Below are 27,000 nucleotides of genomic sequence, written 5' to 3'. Positions count from 1 at the left end.
GGAAGTAACAGTATTTCATACCTGCAGTATTACATCCATATTACAGACATGGAACAGGCCATCTTGAGAGAAAAGAATACCTTCAAAGCAACATACAAGAAAAATGTAAAAAATACAAATTTAATATAATAAAAATCTATGTTGTATATTCAACGACCGACAGGCTTCATGTTGCAATGAAAGGAAGGAGAGTGAAGTGAAACTGGATAAATTATTCTTGCTGAGAGGGAAAGGTGAAGCTAGAATAGGCCTGGATGTGATGACAAGTTCGGCCTGCTTCACCTCAGCTGCATATGGCAGATAGAAGCTGTGTGCCGAGTTATTTGTGACCTGCCTGGTTATTCACACAAACAAATCAAGGTAAGAATGTCACTGCATGATGTCTTTAAAAACTATTATATGTAAACTTTATCCCTAAGGAAGTAGTATTCCCTAAAAATTCTATACTCAGGGTATGTCTATGTAGATATTATTACAAGACCATGTAAGGACAACCAGATTTATCAACTGCTTAAATTCTAGATGATGAAAATCTGAAATCATAACTAAGATTCTAAAAATTTGTTTTAAAGATCTGGTAGACATGGATGAGTCAGGAGAGGAAATAGCAAAGCCCCAGGCAGAGAGAAGGAGGAAAAGTACAAAAATGTGGCATCACTGAAGCCAGGAGGGGGAGTGTTTAAAAAAGGAGGGAGTGGTCGACTTGGTCACCAGTCACAACCTGGAAGTGATTGACCTCAGCAAAAATGGTTGTGGTATGGTGTTCAGGGTAGAGGCCAGATTAGAATGGAAGGTGAGAAATTGGAGAGAGCAACTACAGACAATGCCTTTTTAGAACATTTAGCTGTGAAAGGAAAGAGGACAGTGGTTAAAAGGTGGATGTCAGGTCCAAGGAGGGGTTCTTGTGTTGCTGTTTGCTTTTTTAGTGGAAGAGTTGTGAATAGCATATGCTGATGAGAAGGAGCATGTAGAGCAGGAGAGGTTGAAAACACAGGCAAGAAAAGGGATAAACAAAGGAGCAAGCAAACAAAGGAGGACAGTGTACAAAACTTATAGGCAAGAGATTGGCTTCCGATAGGAGAGATTTGTCAGAGTCAGGAAGGTGTGGTAGAGAGAAGCTCCTGAGGGAGTTCATGTCTGAAGACAGTGTTCTGTGAAAAGAAGGATATGAGGTTATCTGCTGAGAAAGAAAGTGTAGGAGGAGATAGAGAAGTTGATGGTTTATAAATAGTGGAAGAGATTTAAATAGTCACTGTGGAAAGTGGAAAGCAAGGTGAAAAGGAAAACATGGCTAGATTGTCATATAATGCTAAGGGACCTGTTGACATCGTGCAGAAATTTTCTCCTCCCTAGCCCAAGAATCTGGGACACAAAATTAGGATTAGATTTTTCTCTGTAATAGGTTATGTTTCATGAGGTTAGAATCGAGATTACAGAACAGTTATCTAACTTCCTCTCTGGTGGTATCAGTAATGCCTAGAATATCGGTGGAGTGTGGGAAGATAGGAACTAGATGGAGCGTTGTCTTCCTTTCCCATTTCACCACCACTCCTGAAGTTACTATATGTCCAGACCACTGAAAACCCGGTGAAACTGTCATTCACACTCCCTATATTGGTAAACATATCATTGTTCTCAAGTTACTACTGCTATTACTAGATAACTAATGCCTTACCCGTGTTTGGTTGAAATGGAAGATGTCATGTATGACTGACTTCCGAGTCTGTTGCTAGAGCAACCTAACCATTTACTTAATCGAAAAGCTTCTGTTACACAAATGTTTACTGTGTGTCACAAATTGTACAGAGCACTGGAGATGCAAAAGTAAATAATGGAAACATGGTCTCTGACCCAAGTTCATAGGGATACAGGTACAGGCAGTTTGAGTAGGGTGTTGTGTGTGATGACATAGGAAAGTACAAAGTACTTTCGGCACACCTGTGAGGGTCTTAGCTCTCAAAGTTGACATGGTTAGGGATTACTTTCCAGGGGAAGTTTTATTAAAGCTTGATTTTGGAGGGTTAGTAGGAGTTAGCTAAACAAAGGAAAGGGAGGGCGGAATGCTGGGGGAATGGAAGTTGGAAAGGTCTTCATGGGCTAGATCAGGCTAAAGCACTCCAGACCTTCTAAGCTATGTTTAAACTTTATCCTCTAAGGGGCAGTGGATAGCCAGGAAAGTACTTTTAAAAGGGGAATGATGCAATCACATTTTGTGTTTGGAAACACTCCTGTAGCTGCAGAGTGGAGTAGGCGAAATGGAGCTGGAAGTTGGGATACCAGTGGAGAGGTTTTTTTCCAGCAATTCATACACTTGCTTTGATCTTTGAAGCCCACCCAGCCAGTAGGGTTCACACTGATCCTCTCTTAATCCCATTTTAAAACTTGTTCCATGCAGTTAGTTGAGTTACAGTATATTTAAGTCAAGAGTTTTTCCTTCAGCACTTACCAGTGAGGGAACGTAACCTCAAATAGCTTTTTGCTTGTTAAGTTCTCTCATGAAAGTACTATTGGTCATCCTGGGCTCTATCCTACCTCAAATACCGATTAGCATCTCATATAAGAAGAGAGGCACAAAAATTTGATTTCAGAAAAATCTGTGTTATTGAAGTATAATTGAAATAGAACTGCAGATGTTTAAAGTGTACAGTTTTGATAAGTTTTGACATGTACACACCTCTGAAACTATCACCACTCTGACGATAACATATCCGTTACACTAAAGTGCCCCTCCTCAGTCCCTTCCTCCCAGGATCTGCTTTCTATCACTATAAATTTGAATAGTTTACAATTTTATGACAGTGCCACCCTTTTCTTGATTACTGCAGTTTTTAATAATTTTTGAAATCAGGTTGTGTTGGCCCTTCAGCTTGTTCTTTTTCAAAGTTGTTTTGGCTATTCCAGATCGTTTTTGTTTCCATGTGAAATTTAGTGTCATTCTGTCAATTAAAAAAAAAAAAACTTGTTGAGACTTTGACTAGTGTTGCATTAAATCTATTTGTCAGTTTGGGCAGAAGTGATATCTTTCCAATATTGAGTCTTCCAACCCATCCATGAACATGGTATATATTTCCCTATTTATGTCCTCTCTAATTTCTTGCAACAGTGTTCAGTAGTCAGTGTACAGGTATTTCACATTTTTGTTAGACTTAATCATTAAATGTCATTTTTGAATGCCATTATAAATTCTGTTTTTAGTTTTGATTTGCATTTATTCATTGCTAGTATAAAATGCAGTTGATTTTGTACATTAATCTTTTGTCCTGCAAAATTGCTAAAATAACTAGTTCTAGTAGCTTTCTGGCACATTCCTTTGGATTTTCTACATACACAACCATGGCATTTGCAAAGACAGTTTTACTTCTTCCTTTAAAAAATGATGCTTTTCTTGCCTTACTGCACTGGTCAGACTCTCCAGTACAATACTAAGAGTGGTCAGAACAGATATCTTGTCTTCTTCTTGATTTTTAGGGGAAAAGCAGTCTTTTACCAGTTTGGTATGATGTTAGTTGTAGTTTTTTGTACAAAGCTCTTACTAGGCCAAGGAAGTTTCCTTCTTTTTCTACTGAGTGTTTCTAGCAGGAATAGATGGTGACTTTTGTCAGATGCTTCATCATCTATTCAGGTGATCGTGTGTGTTGTTTTTGTTTGTTTTAGTTTATTAAAATGGTGGATTATGTTGACTGGCTTTTCAAATATTTCACACACCTTGTATTCCTGGGATGACTCTGACTTGGTCATGGTATATCATCCTTTTTATATACTGTTGGATTCAGTTCACTAAATTTTATTCAGATTTTGTGTTCATGGCGTATATTAGCCTGTGGTGTTCTTCTCTGGTAATGTCTTTGTCCTATTTTAGAATCAGAGCAGTGCTGACCTCACAGAATGAGTTGGATGCTTCCCATTTTCTGAAACAATGTAGAATTACTATTACTTTTTTTCTTAAATGTTTGGTGAAATTTAGCAGTGTAGCCATCTGGGGCTTGGGTGTTTGTGTTCGTTCTCTTGCTCAATGATAACTCCAGCTAGAAATTTAGTTTTTGATTTCTATTAATTTTCAGTTCTCCACTGCATTGGTTCCTGCTCTGATTTTTATTCTTTTCTCCTGCTTTGGATTTAAATTGTTTTTAAATAGACTATCTTTTAGAGCATTTTTAGGTTCACAGCAGTATGGAGCAGAAGGTGCAGAGATTTCCATATAGCTTTTCCCCCCTAGTTTCTGAAAGTAAAAGTAAAAAGCATCATTTGAGACCTTTCTACTTTGCCAATACAAGTGTTTAGTACTATAGGTTTTTACATAGGTACTGCTTTTGCTAAGGTCCTGCAGAAGAGGATCCTTTCTTTCCTGTCAATAACACAAAGCCTTTCCAGTGTTATTTTTTTACTTAAATAAAAATCATAAAATCAGGGTCTGCAGGGAGAAAGGAAAAGGTTTTAACACAACAGCTCCAGGTTTTGTGTATTTTGCATGTACTATGTAGGGAAGGAAGCCAGCAAATGTTTGATCCAGGAAAATATCTTTTTTGACAGCGGTGTCCTATTGATTGCACACTGCAGGTGTTTTTTTGCTTTGTTTCACTAAAGAGACCTTCCTATCCAGTTAATACTAATAATGGAAAGGAAGTATGATATAAAAGTTAAAACACTTTTATCTGTGAATCATTTAAGCAGTATCTTCACTTCAGAGCTTCATATTTCTGCACTTGTGAATAAAGACTAAGGTGGTGTACCAAATTGCTCTTACTATTTAAATGTTTCTAAGTATATTACATGAAATCATACCTTTCTGTACAGTTCAACTGCTGTGCAAAAACCTGTCTTAACCCAAGTTTGAGTAGTCTTTTAAAACTAGTATAAAAACATCAGGGATCCACAGAAATCACAGTTAACCTTTTACGTCTACTCAGGGCCAGGCGCTGTGTTGCATACTTTGCCTGAGTTATGTCCTTTAGTGATACACTAAAACTTTGTGAGATGTAAGTATTTTCATTCCCATTTTACAGATCAGGAAACAGATTTAGAAAATAGCCTAAGATCTCACAAGCAAGAGTAGAGTTACTTGCTGGGGGTAACCCAGTCACCAGTGACCTAAAGCCCGTAACACACCTTCCTTCTGTGTCCGTATAGAGTTTGCTTCAACAAACAGCTCATAATGGCTCTAAAATGACAGGGCTCTGAGTATCTCAGTTCAGGACATGCCTTCATGAGGCGACCAAACAAAGCTAGGTGAATAGTACAGCAGTTAAGAAAACAAATTCTAACATTTTGCTACTTGGTAAAAATCTTTTTTCCATAAAAGGGGCGAACGCTGAGTTGGAGGCAATGCAGTGATTTCTAGGTGTAGATCTCCATTCTGCTACTAACAGAGCCACATTAAAAAGTTATTTAACCTTATTCAGCCTTAGACTTTTCGTATGTTAAATGTAAGTTTTCTCCTTCTGGGATTAAAAGTAAGAGATTACACAGCGCCAAACCTGGTAGCTGGTCAGCAGAGGGGGTAAATAAGTGTATTGCTGTTAGAACCTCTGGTGATCCTCAGTGAATGAAAACTCCTTTTTGAGGCCTTAAGTTCATTTTTCCAGCACTGCCCCTCCTCCCCATCTATCCATCACCAAGATCATCACATTCTCCCGAAAAGTGCATGTGTAGCACTGAGTTCCTTTCCTTCATAGCAGTTAGTTTGAAAGATGTTTAACCATGACATTACACTACATGGTAAGCGCCATGCAATCAGAAGCCATGTCTGATTGCTCACCATTGTCGCCTGTGTACAGTGTCTGCCATACAATAGGACTTTCGTGAATGTTGAATGAATGAATGAATGGAATGAATTCTTAATAGCCAATACTGATTATCTTGTGATAATGATGTCTTGACACCATTAGTGATTTCTTTGAAGAATTAAAATACATGTAATATGATCTGTGTAAAAGTGTCAGTATTTGAACTCATCCGTCTCATGTGGCCATCTCTTGACATTATGCTGATAGAACTTCTTAGAAATGGAGCACAGTAATATATTTTATTACATTTAGCATTATTGTGTATCGTTTTCAGCTTGACAAATCATGGTTTGAATTACTGTCCTACTGGATGCTTACTGCTATATCACGCCGAATTTCGTTTCAAGTGTCTGGTTACTTCACTTTACAAGAAATGCAATTATTTCATGAAACTGTTAGAGCTTTAAGAAAGTGAAAATATCAAGTGCCTTCCCTCCTGCAGTCTACAGTCCATATAAATATTGTTTCTATTTGGCTTCTTTTATAAGGGAGAAGATGTCAACCGGACACTGGAAGGTGGAAGGAAACCTCTTCATTACGCGGCAGATTGTGGGCAGCTTGAAATCCTGGAATTCCTGCTGCTGAAAGGAGCAGATATTAATGTATGTAAAGAACATTGTCATTCTAGAAAAATCCTTGTTGTATGCTGTTGGGTGATTACCTCATATCGAAGTGTAAAATGGTTATTGTGAAAATCTCATTTTAAATAATACAGTCTGAAATTATACCAGAATTTCTGTAACTTAGATAGTTGGGATTTCTAAGAATAAAGAGAACTGACTGACTTGTAAGCTCAGGGTCAAGACGTATCCCCCTGGGCTGTTGCTTTTCAAGTTTTAACGCACCTTGAGAGTTAGCACTCCCTGTAGGTAGCAAATGGCTGTCACTGGTGGAGCGTAGGACTCTGCAGTCGTGTGATAAATCTTAAACGCATTTTTGGGCAGAGGTCAGTAGGCAGGTGGTCAGACAGGAGCCTTCATCCCCTGATTCTTGCCTTTTGTGGCTTCTGCATTTCAGAGTTTTAGAAAAATGTTTAAGTAACCATGACAGCAAGTGAGACGAACTTCCACATGTCCGGGAACACCGTGTCACCTGGCCCCGCTGCGGCCGTCTTTTGCCCTTTCATGTTCTTCCCTTCCAGAACCTCTTTGGCATTTCTACACTAGTGGGGAGTAGAGGCTCGGAGAGAGTAAGAAACTTGTCACACAGCAAGTGGCAGAGCCAAGATTTGAATGGGGGCCAAAGCCCTACTCCCTCTACTTCACTCTGACTCCCAAGGAGAAACCTTGCTGTGGGCTCGGGCATCTAGAGGGCACCTCTCTAGGGGTAGAAGCTTGTGTGAAGTGATTTTGTAGAGAAAGGCAGATAGGTAACTATTGACTTTAAAATATTCACAGGTGGTCCTGCCTGGTGTGGCTCAGTGGGTTGAGTGTTGTCCCGCAAACCGAAAGGTCGTCAGTTCAATTCCCGGTCTGGGCATATACCTGGGTTGCAGTTCAGGTCCCCGGTTGGGGGTGTTCAAGAGGCAACCGCTTGATGTTTCTCTCGCACATTGATGTTTTTTTCTCTCCCCCTCCCCCAGTCTCTAAAAATAAATGAAATGAAATGAAATGTTTAAAATATTCACAGGTGTTCCCTCATTATATCTAGAAAGAAATGAAAGATGGATAAAGTGGCTTATCTCTTTATTATTTCACAGGCTCCAGATAAACATCATATCACCCCTCTTCTCTCTGCTGTCTATGAAGGTCATGTTTCCTGCGTGAAATTGCTTCTGTCGAAGGTGAGCTCAATGGCTAATTTTCATTGCTTTTTTCATTACTGTGTGACTGTTTCAGCCAAGTATTTGGTTAACTTAAATTTTGTTTGGCCTCAGGGACAGAAAACTAGTAGTATGGAAAATTGAGGTCTAGAACACTGTAACCCAAAATAGCTGGTCCACGAACTATTTGTTACTAGTCCATAATGGGTAAGGAGCTTGGGCTGGAATACAAAACAACAGTCTCCTTCATCAAAAATAGTGTGGTGTGAGCAGTGCTGGCCAGGTAGCTCAGTTGAGTGGAGTGTCATTCCGAAGTGCCGAGGTTGAAGGTTTGATCCCTGGTCAGGGCACATATAAGAGCCAATCAGTGAATGCATACATAAGTGGAACAACAAACTGATGTTTCTCTCCCCCTAAAACTAATAAGTTAAAAAAAGAAAAAAAATTTTTTAAGGAATAGTTTGCTGTGAGGAAAAAAAAAACTTACCTGAAGTAAGTATCTATATTACTTAATAATATAGATGCTGTGGACTAGTAACACATCCACGGACCGTGCTTTGAGTAACCTTGGTTTGAAACTGTAAACTTCTTTTGCTGTAGTACACACTGAGTGAGGTTTTAGAGGCACTTTGCTCTAAGTAAGGGCTCTCCAAGTCATCTGGTGTCTTGGTGTTACTGAGATTGTGGTAAACCTGGAGTTTTCCAGTGTTTTACCTTTGCTATTATAAGCTATTAGATGGAGTTCAGACTCCAGCCTCAGGAATTAAGGCACCATTTGCAACCATTTTAGCTGTACTAGACTGGACCTGCAAATGCTGGGAGACAGAAATCTTAATAAAATAAGGCACTGGTATTGGTCCCAAGCTTATCATTTCATGACCATGCTCTGGAAAGTGTTATTTATAACATTTCATTTGGTATTTTAAAATAAAGCCCTGATAGAAGAAGCAAGAAAGAAATTAAAAGGGTAAGTGTATGTAAAGCATTTTGCCACCGTGCCTGGTACATAAGTGCTTAATAAATAGCTTTATTATAACTAAGACTGAAGAGGATTTTATGCATCATGGAGTCAGCTTCAGTAAAATTTAGAGAAAATTGGGAAAGAAGGTAGCATATGTCTTGAGACCTTTTTAAAGATACCACTCTGAAAACAGTTACTTCAAGTCCTCTAAAACTCGGTGTTAAACACAATTATAGGATGTCTTAAATGTGTGGTTTTGTGAGTCTTGGGGGGATTTTGGTATACATCAATAGTAATTCTTAGATATTACACACCATACTAAGTTCTCCAAAAGACCAAATAAATGGAAATAATATTTTTGCCTCTGTGGTACATTAAGGATTTGTGGTAGGATGTGCTCACAAAGATTTCCAGTAATTGTGTATTCCTCCCCCACACTCGTGAAAAGATTAAAAAGTGCCTATGTAAACTGCTACATAATTTCATCCCCGGGGGATTATTTTTGCTAACTGTATTAAAAACTGGTTGTCACAGTCCACAAGTACTGATTTTTAGTTCATGAAAGATTTATATAATTCCCATACTTTATGAGATGGACTCTTTATATTGCAGACAACGGAACCCAGCTCAGATAGGCTTAAAGAGATCTTGCTGACACGCGTAGCTGTACAGTTGAGGCACAGCCACAGCCTGACCCTTGGCTTAAGCCACAGGACCACGATCTGATTTCTTTGTGCCTGTCAGCTCTTCCTCAGCGAGGACTTAATTCCCCAGCCGCAACCTTGTCTGCTAAGTGTGCAGTAAAAGAAACAGTTAACAATACCGTATTGTATATTTGAAAGTTGCTTAGAGGGTAAATCTTAAAAGTTCTCATCACACACACAGAAAAAAGTCTGTAAGGATAAGAGGTGATAGATGTTAATTTACTGTGGTAATCATTTCACAGTACGTACAAATATCAAATCATTGATACCTTAAACTAATAGTGTTATATGTCAGTTAGTTAGAAACAAATTCATAAGTCAGAATAAAAAACAAATAAACAAAAAGAAATGGTTCCTTATTTCCCCCCTCTTTCCATGACCTCTTCTACCCACCGAAGGTGTTACCCCTGAAGATAAAAACCTTCATAGGATCCTTTTTAACTTAGGTCCTTAGGCTCCGGTCATTTACTACATGAGACGTCCCTACGTGTGCTCTTTTTAGCCATATCTCAAACTGTATTTCTTCCTGATATGCCTCTCCTTCCTGTGGGACAAACAAAATAAGATGTAATTCTTTATACACTAGAAAGGACCTGAACCACTCATTGTTCTCTATCCCTTATTCCGAAAATATGTTCCAGGTCATTGAGAGGATTCCACCATTAAAAGCCTCTTCTGGCTTGATTTACATATACACTAGGCCCTAATGTGTTATTCTAGAAGGGTCTCTATAAATAATGTATTGTGGCACTAAATTATTGCTTGTAAGTTGCCTGACTTTTAACTAGCTTATTTTTCATTTCACTTGTGCCTGTAATGTTGTTTTCTTGGGTTTGAGCCTCGATTTTTGTAGCTAAGTTAGTGACATTCAGAGATGGTTCTATTGATGGCAGATCAATTGTAACCATGTAGAGCTGTTATTTATTCTAGATGAAAGATTTTGTTTTACCTTTATGAAAGCAGCCTGGTAAAATTTAGTTCTCCTTTTTCAAAATTAATTACTTTCATTTTATTATTGCATAAGCCTCTTTAATGGATACCCTATCGTTTTCTTGGCCCTTTTTTTTTTTTTAAAACAAATTGATTGTGCTCTTTTAAAAATCCATAGTTGCTAAAATGAGGCTATTCCAGTGCATTTTTTTTACATTACAATCAATGTCTGTATTATGAAGTCTGGTTTGTTCTGGTTTTTATCAAAAGTAGAATCCTTATGGATTGTTATAAATTCATTTTAAAAGTATTTCATTTAAGAAGTTTATCAGGTTCATTGACATTTTTGGCATATTATCTATCTGGTATGTTTTATTAACATAGAAAAAAAGCCAAAACAATAAACGGAAATTGAAGAACTCAGTATAATCACAACTAACGAGGGGAGGGAATCACAAAAACAAAGAGTAGAGATTGCTAGAATATTTGAAATTAAACTATGCAATAATTACTGGACAACTATGTTTTAAATTTAATGCAATGGAAAATGAAATTTATGGTACAAGTAGGAATTTAAAACCCTTAATTTTTAACTAACCACATAGCAAAAGAAGAAACTAACATCTATGGAAAATCTAATATGTATTAAGCACTTTGTGTGTATAATCTTTAATTTCTGTCAACCCAAATACATAGGTATATTCATCTCCATTTTATGGATAAGAAAACCATTTTTCTCAAGGAGGTTGGCAACTATCTGAAAGTCAATCAGAATATAATGGAATCAAGGTTATGATTCAAAAGCCAGTGCTTTTTCTGCTACTAAAGGTTCCCTTTCAGAATTACTGTTAGGGACAGTCATGAGAAATTGGACATGTGTATTTATTTCTGTATGTAAACATTATTTGGGCTGATTTTTCATTAGTGAGCTAGTAATGTAGAGAACACCACATGTGTGACTTCCATGTCAAGACTGAGGTCTAAGCACGTATCAGTGTATCCTCTTTTTCCCTCCAACACGGAAAAGATGTGTGTGTGTTGTTGTTTTTTCAATGAATGAATCAGTATTTGGTTGGACCACAGGAAAGGTTTCTATTAGAAAAGAAATTACAATGAGTCCTTGAGACACAGAGAAAGCAGACAGGATAGGTTTGAAGAGAGCGTTTCCTGACGTGAACAGGAGCGAGTGGGTTGCACGCGGCCCGCGCTGACCCGAGGCTGCTGCCGGCCCGGTGTCCCTGGGCGCCCCCCAGAGAGCTGGCCACACTTCTGGAGGAAGTGCGCCCAAGGGGCAGCGCGGAGGTGCAGGGAATTAGCATGTGAATAAGTATGTAAGTCCAAACAAATGGTAAAATACAAAACACCACATTTTTTTTAATAAGCTAAAACTACAGATTTGTTAAATAACAATGTATCAAATAGAAGCAGGATGATCAGAGCTTCTGGTTCCTCTGCCAAATCCAGAGTACATGAAACACACTAGTGAAACTAGTGAAAAGAAAAGGGGGCAAGGCGACAGGGACCGAGAAGCAAGCGTCCTGGGAAGTGTGGCAGTAGCAGAGGAATAAGGAGCCTAAGGGAGAATATGAAGCAGGCGTCCCTGACAGAGAAGTGACAACTGAACATCACGGCGGTCGGTGGAAAAGCCAGGCCTCGTAGACGTCAGCCTGCTTGTACCAAAGCAAAACCGGGCTGTAAGCACGGGTCATTTTGAATTGTAATAGTTTCAGTTCAGTCGGGTTTCCTTTTTTTGTCCTAAAAAATCTCAGCCAGGAAGGTTTTTGAATAAAAGGAATATTTAAAAGGTCGTATAAAATACTCTGTAGTTCAGAGAGTCGGGCTCGATTTTGCAACCTCATGGTTGCTGAAATAATTTTGCTACTGTGGCTCTAAAGCCACCACTATCAATACAGAAATGAAGGGGCCTGAATACATACCAGTAAAACCAAAACAAGCATCTGGGCCTTCGGGTGCCGACCCCTCCTCTAGCTCAGGATTCGTTTGGAATTTACAGTACACCACACTTCACAACTCCAGCCCTCAGTAGTAAAAATCACGCTTCTGAAGGATGCTTTTACTCGACTTTATTATTTGTTGAGAAGTTTTATTATCGATGTAGCCAAATGAGAGTTTATAGGACAGCGATATGGAATTTTCATTGTTCATTACTGAACTGGTCTTCCTGATTAATAATCTCAAATACCTGAGTAATAGCAGTGTTGCATGGGCACCTTACTTCAGAGAGAGTGAATCATGAACTGGTACTGTTGAACTACGGTATTAACCAGTGGACTCTCATAAGTCCCAAATTTATTTTTCACAGTTACATATGTAATTTGATATCATAATCTAGTTTCTGTGGTTAAAGAAATGGTTCTCTAAGAAATAACAGTTTCCCTATACCATTTCTACACTATCCTGTTAGACATTTCCTAAAATATTAGCATTATTATATGTAGTATTAACATATAAAATTTTTATATTAATACTTAATAAAATTCCTTAAATTTATGTAATGCCTTGTTATTTATAGAATTGATAATAAAGAGTTTTAAGAAGTGTCCTTCTTCCCTAATCCTAAAGAAAGCCATTTCCAAATAATCCCCTGTAAGTGTATTGTGGGGAAAGGGGTAATATTTAAATGTTTACCTCTTTTACAGATGTGAAGTTTGCTATCATTTAGAATTTAGACAGATAAACTATGTCCAGTGTATATTTATATTTTGTCCTTTATAAGGTACATACTGCTATTAAAAATGACCACTCAACTTTCTGTAAGAACAAGAATTCTTTTAAATAGAAAAAGTTGTATCCAGATTGAAAAAGTCTCATGAATTAAAAATTTAGTTCAAGTTTTAAAACATCATAATTTGTTTTACTCTGAGATTCCAAAACAGGCAGCATATTTAAATTGTTATTATAACTTGTTGTTTGTTGTATCTGGGAGGAAAAGTCCAAAAGAAACTTTGCTTTTTTGTTTTCCAATCTTTTCCCATTTCACATATCAAAGAATTTATCTCCTTAGGAAGTCTACTGAGATCTTATATCAAAAAAATATATACAGAGTCCAGCACAAACAACACCCCTTCTTTATTACAAAATCATAAGCATGCAATTCTGTAATTTAACAATATCAGACTCAAGCACACCATATGACATTTTAGGTGAAATGTTCAAATTAAAACTATAAATCATTACACCATATTATTACCCTACCAACCACACTCAAGCAGGCGTTACTTCTTCCAGACCCTGTATAACCAGTGATTATTGAGCAACACTGATTTTATTGACTCACAGCTGTTTCAGGCCACTCTAAGTTTATTGCTCCCGGTTTGGGGATAAATGAGTAAGATACAGAACAAAGACTTAATGTCTTATGTACAATTGCTATAGAGTAAAAATTACTGGAAATTAGTCTAAGAAAATGTAGAAAACCATCTTATCTGATAGCATTCATGTTTTGTTAAATATTACCTGTGCTCTCTTTTAAAAAGTCAAGCAGCCATTTAATGATAAAACATGAATACCCCTCTCAAATACCAGTACTATCACATCCTCGAAGTGGCTATGGTATAGATTTTGCTATTTGGATTGAGAATCAAATGTGATACTGTTCCAATCAAGATGGCAGAGTAGGTAACACTGTGCTCACCTCCTCCCATGACCACACCAAAATGACAGAACCGCCACTGGGACCCACCTGAAGACTAGCTGAACAGAAGCCGTGTAACTACAGATAAAAAGCAGCAGCTGTGTTGAGGCTGGTAGGAGGGACAGAGACAGAGCAGGCGCCGCACCCTCACTGTGGGAAAGAAGAACTGAGAGGGGGTTTTGGGCTGCGGAGATCCCCTCTGAGGACCAGGGATCCCAGCCCCACACCTGGCGTTCTAGCCTGCGGCTCCAGTGTCAGGAAGACAAGCCCCATGACATCTGGGTGTGAAGACCATCAGGGATTGCATATCAGAATGAGACGGGGCTGCTGGAGTCCCAGGTGTTCATTCCTCTTGATGGGCCCACGCATGGACTTGGTGGCTTACAAACTTACTTACTCTAAGCTTGCAGGGTAGCAGTTCAAAAAGCACTAGAAACATACAGGATAAACTGAATTGACTAGCTTGAGGTCAGGGCTAGAGGGGCGGGGCATCTCTCCAGGGATGGCATTGAGGGCCGGTGCCAGATCTGAGCTCTCCATTAACCTGACTAATCCCATGTGCTCTGTCCTGGCAATTCCCTGAGACCCCGCCCCCGAGCCACTTTTGGTGGCTTTTGCACACAAGTGGCCTGCCTTGGCTCACTCTCTGGACTTCCTTCAAATCCCTCCAAGGTCCACAAACGCCAAGCAAGCAGCAGCTACCATCGGCATGTCCTAGACCTCTTAAGAAGCAGCCCCAAGTCTAGCACAAGCAGGAACTGGCCCCAGCTTGCACTGTAATTCCCATCAGGTGTCCCCAGGACAGCACAGGCAGTGGCTGGCCTCTGCTCACATCATGGTGCCCACCAAAGGGACCCAAGCCTGGCACAAGAGGCAGCCCGCCTCGGTACACTGCATAGTCTCTCCGAAGGACCTCAAAGCCCAGCACAAGCACCAGCCAACTGCAGATTACTTTGTAGCTCCCACCAGATGGCCCTACGCTGGGCACAAACAGCAGCTGATCTGGCCTCCACCAGAGCTCTTCCTAAGAAGCCCCAGAAACAACATACCCAATGGCTGGCTTCATACCACATGAATGAAGCCACCCGCATCAACACACGTGAAGGGTAGATTCGGCTGGCACCAGAGCCCCAGTAAAGAAACAGCCCCCAAGCAGCACCTTGTCTGCTCTAGTGACTGCACAGCCTCACAGCCAGTCAGTCTGAGGGTCAGTCTACCCACTGGTGTGCCAGCAGCTGTCAAGGCTCAAGTACAGCAGGAGGGCGTGCACACCTACGGAAAAGACGACCTGGAGCACCCACCTCAGGTGAACAGGGAGACTGTGGCACTGGGCCTCATAGGACACATACAACATAAAGCCACTCTGCCAACACGGGGAAAAAGCAGATCTATTTGATACATAGAAACAAACACAGAGTTAGGCCAAATGAGGAGACAGAGAAACATGCCCCAAAGTACAGAACAAAATGGAGACAAGCCATCTACCAGGTCAGAGTTACAAACACTTGATTATAAGGATGCTCAGTGAACTTAGAGGAAGAGTGATGAACTCAGCAGGAACTTCAACGAAGAGGTAAAAACCATGAAAATCAGTCAGTCAGAAATGAAGAATACATTAGAGGGTATCAGCAGCAGATTAGATGAAGCAGAGATTCAGTCAGGGGTCTGGAATACAAAGTAGCTGAAAACACCCAATTGGAAACGGGGGCTGAAGGACAATTTTTTTAAATAAGGATAGTTTAAGGGACCTCTGGGCAGCATCTAAGCATTTCAACATTCGCATCATAGTGGTACCAGAAAAGAGGAGAGAGCGAGCAAGGGATTGAAAACCTGTTTAAAGGAAAAATGACTGAAAAGTTCCCTAACCTGGGGAAATAAAAAGACATACAAGTCCAGAATGTACATAGAATTCCAAATTAGATAAACCCAAATAGGCCCACACCAATACACATTATAATTAAAATGCCAGAGATTAAAGACAAAGAGAATCTAAAAAGTAGCAAAAGAAAAACAGTTAGTTATACACAAGGGAGATCCCATAAGACTGTCAACCAATTTCTCAATAGGCACTTTTTAGGTCATAAGAGATTGGCATGAAATATTCAAAGTAATGAAAAGCAAAGACCTACAACCAAGATTACCCAGCATGCTATCTGTCATTTTGAATCAACAGAGAGTGAGGGTTTTCCAGACAAGAAAAAGCTAAAGAAATTAATCACTAAACTAGTATTATAAGAAATGCTAAAGGGACTTATTTAAGTAGATAGGATAAAAATACAAATAAGAAAATATAGGAAAGAAAAAAATCCTCACTGACAAAGGCAAATTCTTGGTGAAACAGCAAATCAAGCAACAGTGAAGGTAGTACAGAGGTTAAAAAGTGAAAGTGGGAAAATTGTGTTATTACAACTAAATTAAGGGATGCACACAAACACAAGTTTAGAAAATTACAAAAAAACAAACGTGGAGGGGTAAATACAAATAGTGGTGATTTTAGACTGTGTTTGAACTTCGGCGACCAGCAAGTTAAAAATAGAATTCTATAAATGTAGTTTGACAAATACGAAACTCGTGGTAACCACCAACTAACACCCTGCAAGAGTTTACAAGAAATAAGAGAAAGAAATCCAAACAACACTAGGAAGTCATCAACATCAAAGAAAATAAGGAACAAATACAAAAACAGTCAGAAAACCAGTGGTAATAAATTAGATAGCTATCAATAATTATTTTTAATAGAAATAGACTAAATCTCTAGTCATAAGACATAGGGGCCCATGGCCAGTGTGGCTTAGGTGTTGGGAGTGTCGACCCCTAAGCTGAAAGGCTACAGGCTCGATTCCTGGTCAGGGCACATGCCTAGGTTGCGGGTTCAGTCCCCTGTCAAGGCATGTTTGGGAGACAACCAATTGATGTTTCTTCGCTCACATCAATGGATCTCTCTCCCCCCACTCGCTTGCTCCCTCCCTCCCTCCCTCCTTCCTTCCCTGCCCTCCTCTCTTTGGAACCAATGGATATATTCTCAGGTAAGGATTTTTTAAAAAGAGACATGGAGGCTGAATGGATTGTAAAGAAAAACTTGCCTGACCTGCATATTAGAGTCTCACTTCAGAAGACAGACACGCAGGCTGAAAGTAAAGTGACAGAAAAGGATATTTCATGCAAATGGAAGTGAAAAAATAGCTGGGGTAGTAATACATATATCTGACAAAACAAGGGCTGTAGCAAGACAAAAGCATTTCATAATGATGAACAATTGAACAAGAGGATCAAGTCATAAACATTACACACCCAACATAGGAGCACCTAAATATATAAAGCAAATATTGAAACACATGAAGGAGAAATTTATATATTACAGTAATAGTAGGGAACTTGAACGCCCCATTGACATTAGTGGATAATCATCCAAACAGAAAATCAACAAGGAGATGGTGGCCTTAATGACACATTAGATCAGAGCAAGTTAATTGATATTTTTAGGGCATTTCCTCAAAAACCTCAGAGTATACATTCTTTTCAAGCGCACATGGAATATTTTCCAAGACAGACCACATGTTAGGCCAGAAATAAGTATCAGTTTAAGAAGATTGAAACCATACCAAGCATCTTCTTCAACTGCAGTATAAAACTAGAAATCAGTTACAAGAAAACTGAAAAACACAATGACGTGGAGGCCCAATGACATGCTACTAAACAAAGAGTGGGTTAACAATGAGATCAAGAAAGAAATCGATGAAAAAGATGAAAATGAAAACACAGTGACCCCAAACCTGTGGGACACAGTGAAAGAAGTTCTACGAGGGAAATAAAAAATCTCAAATAGACCATTTAACCTTATACCTAAGTGAGCTAGAAAACAGAAGAACAGACAATGCCCAGAGTGAATAGAACAAATAATAAAGATCAGAACAGAAATAAAATATAAAGCCTAAAAAAATAGAAAAGATCAATGAAACTAAGAGCTGATTCTTTGAAAATATAAACAAAAATAATAAGCCTTTTAGTCAAACTCATCAAGAAAGAGAGAGGGCCGAAATAAAATAAGAAATGAAAGAGAAGTGACAACCAACACAATGGTATGCAAAGGGTTATATGGAAATATTACAAACAAGTATATGCCTACAAATTAGACAGCCTGAAAGAAATTGATATATTCCCAGAAACATAGTCTTCCAGGGCCAAATCAGGAAGAAAGAGACTTTATGAACAGACCAACAACTGCTAATAAAATTGAGTCAGTTATCAAAAAACTCCCGACAAAAAAAAAAAGCACTGCATCAGATGACCTCACAGGTGAATTTTACCAAACATTCAAAAAGAAGAGTTAACACCTGTTCTTCACAAACTATTTCAAAAAATGGAAGAGGACGGACTCCCAAACTTATGTCATGAGGCCAGCCTTGTCCTTGTACCGAAATCAGACAAAACACTACAAAAGAAAGAAAATTATAGGTCAATATCCCTGGTGAACATAGATGCAGAAATCCTCAACAAAATATTAGGAAACTGAATTCAGCAATAAATTAAAAAGATTTTACACCGTGATCAAGTGGGATTTACTCTCAGACTGCTATGTTGGTTCAATATCCATAAAAGTAGTAACATGATTTACCACATAAACAAAATGAGGGATGAAAAACATACGATCATAACAATAGGTACCAAAAAGAGCATTTGACAACATCCAGCAACTATTTATGATTTTAAAAAATGTTAGAGTGGAAATAGAAGGAACAGACCTCAACGTAATGAAGGCCATATATGACAAGCCTGTCAGCTAACATCATACTCTGTGGTGAAAAACTAAAATGTTTTCCTTAAGATCAGGAACAAGACAAAGGTTGTCCATTTTTACCACTTCCATCCGACTTGGTATTGTAAGTTCTAGCCACAGTAAACAGACAAGAAAAAGAAAAGGCATCCAAATTGGAAAGGAAGAAGTAAAACTCATTTTTTGCTGAATACATGATACATAGAGAGAACTAAGGAAGCCACCAAAAATAATAACAATAAAATAACTACGTAAATGAATAAATGAATTCAGTAAAGTAGCAAAACACAAAATTAATATTCAGAAATCGGTTTTGTTTTTATACACCAATAACAAACTATCAGAAAAAGAAACTAAGCCCTGACCAGTGTGGCTCAGTTTTGGGTGATGTCCTGCAAAGCAAAAAGTCACCAGTTTGGTGGTCCCTGGTCAGTGCACATACCAGAGGCAACCATTCAAGTGTTCCTCTCCCACGTTGTTTTCCCTTTTTCTCCTATTTACAACTGCATCAAAAAAAAAAAATACCTAAAATAAATTTTGCCAAGGAGCTGAAAGACCTGGAAAACTGTAAGATATTGAAGAAAGAAATTGAAGGGCATACAAATAAATGGAAGCATGTACCATGCTCACAAATAGGAATAATTAACATCATTATAATGTCCATACTACCCAAAGCAGTATATAAATTTAGTGCAATCCCCATCAAAATACCAACGACATTTTTCAAATAATGAAAACAAAAGAATTCTAAAATGTATATGGAACCACAAAAGACCTCAGATAGCCAAAGCAAGCCTGCGAAAGACCAAAGTTGGAGGTGTCACACTACCTGATAGCAAGGCTACAGTAGTGAAAACAGCATGGTACTGGCATAAAAACTCACACAAATCAATGGAATAGGATAGAAAGGCCAGAAGTAAACCCATGCCTATACAAAGGAGGCAAGGATATAGAATGGAGTTAAGATAGTCTCTTCAATAAATGGTGTTGGCAAAAATGGACAGATATGTACAGAAATATGAAACAGGATTGGTTTGTTTTTTTATCATATACAAGAAGAAAAAAATGAATTAAAGATTTAAGCTCAAAACCATAAAACTGCTAGAAGAAAAAATAGGCAGTAAACTCTTGACTTTGCTCTTAGTAATAATTTGTTGGATATGTCTCCTTTGGCAAGGGAAACAAAAAAGGAAACTGAGACTACATCAAACTAAAGTTTTTGTACAACAAGGAAGTTATCAGCCATCTAGATCTGTGAAAAATGAAAAGATTTACTGAATGGGAGAAGATATTTACCAGTGATACATCCAGTAAGGGGTTAATATCCAAAATATATAAGAAATTCATACAATTTAACATTAAACGAGTGATTCAGAAATGGGCAGAGGACCTGAACAGACATTTCTCCAGAAGAAGTACAATAGACATATGAAAGATACTCAACATCTCTAGGCATCAAAGAAATGCAAATTAAAAGCACAATGAGGTATCACCTCATACCTGTCAGAATAGCTAACATCAACAAATCATCAAACAAGTGTTGATGAGGATGTGGGAAAAAGGGAACCCTCTTGCACTGTTGGTGGGAATGCAGATTTGTGCAGCCACTATAGCAAATAAACTGTCTTATGACCCAGCAATTCCACTTTTGTGTATGTATCTCAAGAAACCCAAAATGCTAACCTGAAAGTATATATGTACCTCTGTATTCACTGCAGTGTTATATACAACAGTCAAGATGGGGAAGCAACCCAAGTGCCTTTCAAGAGATGAGTGGATAAAAAAGTGGAGATAGGTATATACAATGTAATGTCACTTGCCCATAAAAAAGAATGAAATTTTACCTTTCGTGACAGCATGGATGGACCTGCAGGGTATTGTGGTTAGCAAAATAAGTGAGATATAGAAAGACAAATACCATATGATTTCACTTACATATGGAATCTAAGGAACAAATGAACAAACAATTCAGAAACAGATACAGAGAACAAACTTATGGTTGCTAGAGGGGAGGGGGCTGGAGGACTGGTTGGAAAAGGTAAAGGGATTAAGTACAAATTGGTAGCTATAGAATAGTAATGGGGATGTAAAGTACAGCATAGGGAATATAATCAATAGTATTGCAATAACAGCCTGGTGCTAGGGGGTAACCAAAATATGGGGGGGGGGTTGCTTTGTAAAATCTAGGATTATCCACTATGCTATACACCTGAAAGTAATATAATTATTGAATGTAAACTGTAATGGAAAAATAAAACTTAAAAAATAATAATTTGAAAAGATATGAGCACTCCTGTGTTCACTGCAGTGCTATTTACAATAGCCAAGATATGGAAGCAGCTTTAGTGTTCGAGGTGAATGGATAAAGAAGTTTCCTTTCATTATTTTTTTTAAACACCTAAACATTCTCTATTTTGCTAATAGCATTATTAAACCCTGTCAGTGTATTAAGATTCTATTCAAAAAAGCACAATTTAACCTGCTCGTGATAAATTCAAACAAAATTTAAAAAATAAAGTAAAAGAGCCCTGAACAACAATCATCTGTGCTGTCTAAAAGGAACCAGATAGCAGTTCCATTCAAGGGGGGGGCGTAGGTAGAGTCATAAAAGAACTATGGTTATTCATTTAAAATACATATAATACATATTTAGAACAAAATATTAGGAACACTAAAGTGTTAACAGCTGTATCTGACTTACTGAATTAAGAGTTTTGTTTTTCTGTGTATTCTGAGTTCTGTGATTTTGTATTATTAGAAAAATTATATAAATTTTAAAAACATAAGCTAGATTTGGGGTTGCAGATAATAGAAATTGACTCTAACAAGTAGAAAGACTTTTAAAGATATTGGGCCAGTCATGGAACCAACAGGAAAGCTGGAGGATCCGACTCAGAAGAGGCCAGAGGCATGCATGGCAGCTGTTGGCCTCCAGAGAGGGGCGACTTCTCCACTGTCTCATCACGGTGATGTCACAAAAATAAGTAAATGAGCTCCAGCTTCTTGTTCTCGCTCTGATCTCTCCAATCAGTATTCGGAATCCAGAAGCCAGAGTCCGACTTGAATCAAATCAGTCTTTGACACTTGGCGAGGAAAGCACATAACACCTTGAGTCACAGTCCCAGGGCTCCACACCACGGGCTACATGACTGCCCAAAATGGAATTGGGGTGCAGTTATGAAAAGAAGGGAAATGAACCCTGGAAACTAAAAAAGCAGCAGATGTTCATTAAAATATTTAACTTGCATTAATGCAGAATTAGAGTTTACAATGCTTAGTCATAACAAACTATGCAAATGAGTAATTTGTTTTGACTGCAGGGATCCCAGTTATTGTCATTTAACCTATGTGGGAGGATTTACCACATTGGAATTCTCTCAGATTTCTCTCCTACTTAACTGTGGGTTCCCTCTGTTCCATAAAGCAGTGAAATTAAATTAGAAAATAAGGAAATAGAGATGTACAGTCACATTGAAGAGGTCTTTGTGATGTTTCATACTTCCTAGAATCTTGTCATCTCCTCCTTCCTGGTTTACGTAATCATCTTGTACTTACTCATCAAGGCTGAGCTCAGGCATTACCTCATCCAGAAAGACTTTCTCACACACTCGTGTCACATGCCATTCTACTGCTGCTCTTCGTATTGGTTTATCTGTCTGTCTCCCACACCAGGCAGGCTGGCAGACTGTCTTGTTTTTCTTTGATTCTCCAGCCCTTTACACAGTGTCTACACATCAACACTCAGTGAATGTTTGTTGAATGATTGAATGGATTTGCCAGAGAAAGGAGGGAAGGCATTCCATTCAGGACCCAGCATGTGTAAAGGCTTGGCACGTGGTATGCTCAGGAATGGTGAGAAGCTCCACAGGACTAGAGCACAGAAGGATGAGTGGGAGGAGAGACCGGTGAGTCTGACGCAGCTGGCCTCGGAAGGGCTACCTAGGCCAAGTTTAGACAGCTCTGTAGGCCTTAGGAACAGATAGTGAGATTCGGCAAGGGGCAGGGGATAGGACACTGGAGACGGGACTAAATCCTGGCTGGGCTGGAGCAAGCAGAGAGAACCTCAGTGCGCCACGGCTGTTTCTGGGAGTTAAAGAGGTTTCAGGGAGCACAGTCACCTGCCACTGGGGGACACGGTGGTGAGGAATACAGACAAGATTCTTATGCCCGTGGACTTTAAAGATTTTATTTATTTTTAGAGAGAGGAGGAGGGAGAAAGGGAGAGAAACATCAATGCATGACTGCCTCTCACATGCCCCCAACTGGTGACCTGGCCCACAGCCAGGCATGCGCCCTGACTGGGAATCAGACTGGTAGCCTTTGGTTTGCAGGCCGGCACTCAATCCACTGAGCCACGCCAGCTGGGGCAATAATCTAACATTTTTATTACTTCATCTGTAACCTTGCCAAGTGTTTGGGGGTTTTTTCCTTAATAGAATAAACTCTGTTTAACTAAGAGAGTTTTTAATTCTAGGTGTAAACACTAGCATATGCCGAGTACTCTCGTCTTTCGTCCCCTTTTCTCAGCTGTGGGCTCATTTCCTGATCAAGGCTTTTTCTGCTCTTTTCCAGGGTGCTGATAAGACTGTGAAAGGTCCAGATGGACTAACTGCCTTTGAAGCCACTGACAACCAGGCAATCAAAGCTCTGCTTCAGTGATGGGCGGATGGGCTGACAGCTCCGGAAGAATGACTCTCCTGTGGCCTCACACTGCTGCCTGTCTGTCTGTCACTCTCTATCTGCCAGCTTCTTCAGCTAAATACTTTAAGAGGGATTGGGGGGTGGGGGGGAGGAATTCATAACAAATCAGACTACCAGGAAAAACAATATTTTGGAGGAGAGGAAAAAGTCACGATCAGGCTTTTACTAGGACTCCTGATCAAGTCATCCTCTTCTCCATTTCCAAAAAAAAAAATATATATATATATACAGCATATACCCAAGGGAGAGTAAAGACAAAATACACCGTAACATTGGACCTTCTCAGCCCCCTAGCTAATTTATTAGATTGTGTCAAGGGTCTGACTATACAAAGGCCAACTATCCATATTTGGTAGCCCTAACTGCGAGCAGTAGCGGCTGCTGCGATGTAAACCTAGGGTGCTGAGATAAGCAATTAGCTCTAGCCTTCTGCCTTAAGGTGCACTCTTCGGGACTCCCCTGGTGTAGTTAAGAGCGCTGCCTGTGGTTGGTGACCAAATCTTCCCTCGGTGACTTTCGGCTTCACGCGAAAGCTCGGTCCAGGTCAGGAGGGGCACACTCCTAAATTGCTAGATGACGGAACTTTGGATTTCCTCTCCCCTTTCACATGGATTTCATGTATCTATAGGTAAAACTGACTAGTTTTATTTATAAAATCTTAAGTTTTGGAAGTCTCTAGGAGAAACCATTCCAGTACGCCTCTTTTTTCCTCCTCTAGATTCACACATTTATGTAACATTGAAACACTTTTAAACTCGTGCTGGTCGTACAAGGGGATGTAAAAGTAGAATCATAGCCATACGCCTGTTAGTATCATAGAGAGAACAGCTGTCTGAGTACCTGTGAGCTTGCTTTCTGCACTTGCTGTTGGAGTGGATCGGCCTCGGTTATGTGTGGAGAACAGAGGGGCTCCGGGTGCCTCTCAGACCCTCTCGGATGCTGATTACTTTCCGCACCAACGCTCTCACTGGGCTGAGACTGACTGTTGGGACACATTTGACCCCATCTCTTCAAACACATGCTTGTGACCAGGTTTCCCCGAGTTGTCGATAAACTTCTGCTGAACATTCACCAACCCACCTGCATAGTATACTTCTGTTTCTTTTCTGAATCCTGTACTGCATAAAGTGTGACACCTTCTGTGTCCTTAAATACCTGCTTGAAGCAGTTCTTAGGACCTGCAGAAAATATTTAGACACATTTTCAAATGTTTATTTCATGAACCATATGACTAATTAAAACCCTTAAATTTTGCAGTTTTGCATTTAAAATACTAAGATTCCTTTGGCACCCATATAAGCTGACTAAAAATATTAGGACTTTTCCTTAGCCATGTCATGCAATAATTGAATGTACCTCAAATTTTTAAAACAAGGGGAGGGTGGGTTCGGGACTTGTTTCAGATTATGGATAATAAAGAATTATGGATGATTTTTTTAAGGCAATGTAGCATTCGACAGCAGAGTTAAACTATCAAAAACAGTCATCCTGGCTGATAACAAATCTTATAGATCAGTTGCTGATTGGTTGGCTGGGTGTGTGAGAATGTGCGTGTGTGAATGTGCGTGTGTGCGCGCGCGCGTGTGTGTGTTTCCCCGTGAACCCTTTTTTTATCCTGTGGCTTTTTCACTTACAACTAGCCTAACCCTGTAATTTTTCTGCATCCAAGAAAACAATCACAAAATGGTGGCTTAAATTCTTTGATACATTTGGCTAATTCTGCTGCCTTACTGCGGCCTATCAGTCAGACTAAAGTCAGTAACCAGTGCTTGATTGCATCGCTGAACGGAAACCTGGAGCCAGCCTCGTTGAAGATGGAGGGCACTCTCTCAGTCCTTAACTGTCAGCGTAGTGACAGGGTGTTTTGATATCTTTGTTTTCACCTCTTGGCATATTGTGATCTAAAAGGCTTGGGTTTTGCCTCCACACAGTTCTTACCTTTACATCCTGAGTGTTCTGTTGCAGTTGGCTGTTGCAGAGAGTGCGCTGTCCTGTCATTCCTAACCCTGGTCTGCTTTCCAGTCCCCCAGTACAGAGCCTCCTAACGTTTGTACAGTTTCCCCTGATGTTCCCTGTGATGCAGTAGAGGCTGCTTCGCCTTCTTCTTTCTCAGCCATTTTGTAAACCCCATAATTATGAAGAGGTTGCTTGAGAAAATAGCATATAAACATAGAATAGACTGACCAAGATGGTTTACAATTTTTTTTAAGCTAGGTTATTTATAATGTTATTTCTGAACCACTTGGCAGAAGAATTCACAACACTTAATGTTCATATTTTGAGTACAGGAAGTTAAAACCATGTCTGCTTTTTGGTACTACATGCATTAGTGAAAGGTTAAGTTTTTGGGTTTTTTTTCTCTCCACTGAAGTAATATTTAACATCTCAGCAAAAGCCTTGCATGTTCTGTAGTTTTGTATCAAGTCGGTCATTTCATATGCACTATAGCAATTAAAAACAGGTGTATAAAAACACCTGAGCGTTTACTACACGATTAGTATACTAACAAATTCCCCCTTGCAGCTTCAGACTGGTATCTATAGACTTGGAGTTTAAACACGGCACCAGAGTGTGGCCAAGTAGGCCTTCTACCCGCGGCTCACGGTCCAAACCCAGCGGGGCACGGAGGGGGGAGAGGTGGGTCAGCGTGTGGAAGCTGCAAGCAAGTAGCCCCTTTGTTCATTGATTTCTTTCTCCCAAATAATGGAGTTCAAATCTGTATGTACCTATTTGATTTTTTTTCCTTAAAACTTCCACGGAGCTGCTGTTTTCTTTCATGCAATATCGTATACTCGATTGTGTATAGAAGCTGGTGAGAGTGCCCTCCTACATAAGCAATTGCAGTGTTTTGCATGCAAAATTTTAAAAATTTAAATGGTCCTGATTCTATTTTGTAAATGGAGAAACAATCATATCTTTCTAAGCAGTAATGGAGGAAGACTAGTGCTTTGTGCATTTTGATATATTTGAGTTCATTTTTTCCACAATGTAATACTTTTGACACAATTGGGTTTCTCATTATTCTAGTTCATGTACATCAGAATGCTAAATAATACTGTGTTTAAGTTTTGTGTTGCAAGAACAAATGGAATAAACTTGAATTGTGCTACAGGTAACGTGCCAGCAGCATTTTTCTCCCAGTCACTGTCGCCACCCTTTTCCAGCCTTCTCGCGACCGGGCCAGTCCTTTCATTGACTCCAGCTTAACCTAAATTTTCTCCCTGAATCCCACGGCGAGGGGTGGGGGCAGGGGGGAAGTGGAAAGAAAAATAAGACATAGGAACAATTTAATTGAAATAAAGTATTCTACTCATTGGGAAGTTTTGCTTTTGTATCATTATCAGTCTCCTGATACAAATTGTTTTGCTATAAATGGTCCCATTACAAGGGACCAGGCAACCAGCAGGACTTGGGACAGGAGGATCTAAATCAGTGTTAAAGTTGATCCTTTCAGATGCTCATTTAAGTTGCTGCACGATCCTTGGAGGGGCGCCATCTTTTTCTAAATGCACTTGACCATGAGCACTTGTTTAGGGTGTACTTTTTAGTAGAATAATATTCTGATTGAACCTTACATCACTTTAAATCTTAAAACTGAAAAAGATTACGTATAAAATTTGTGACTATTGTAATCTTGTCAATACCCCAGGACTACTGCGTAATTTACTTTTGAAATGGTTCATTAGTGAGAAAAAGAAATAATGTACGGGTGCTAAAATAACAGTAAAAG

The 27,000-nt window shown here is 39.2% G+C and overlaps 1 protein-coding gene across 1 annotated transcript in view; it reads left to right on the top strand.

Moving 5' to 3' along the window:
- MTPN (myotrophin) overlaps window positions 1-26,376 on the top strand; it is a 52,055-nt gene extending 25,679 nt beyond the window's left edge. Inside the window, exons 2-4 of the mRNA XM_054564389.1 lie at window positions 6,272-6,385; window positions 7,483-7,566; window positions 23,142-26,376. Coding sequence (XP_054420364.1) covers window positions 6,272-6,385; window positions 7,483-7,566; window positions 23,142-23,228 — 285 coding nt within the window. The 3' untranslated portion in view covers window positions 23,229-26,376. The remainder of the gene's footprint in view (window positions 1-6,271; window positions 6,386-7,482; window positions 7,567-23,141) is intronic.
- The last annotated feature ends 624 nt before the right edge of the window (window positions 26,377-27,000 follow it).

The sequence above is a fragment of the Pteronotus mesoamericanus genome, unplaced genomic scaffold (assembly GCF_021234165.1).
Source record: "Pteronotus mesoamericanus isolate MK-2021 breed Mesoamerican mustached bat unplaced genomic scaffold, CSHL_Meso_final scaffold_85, whole genome shotgun sequence".
Classification (NCBI taxonomy): domain Eukaryota; kingdom Metazoa; phylum Chordata; class Mammalia; order Chiroptera; family Mormoopidae; genus Pteronotus; species Pteronotus mesoamericanus.
This window is presented reverse-complemented; position numbering and strand designations above follow the sequence as displayed.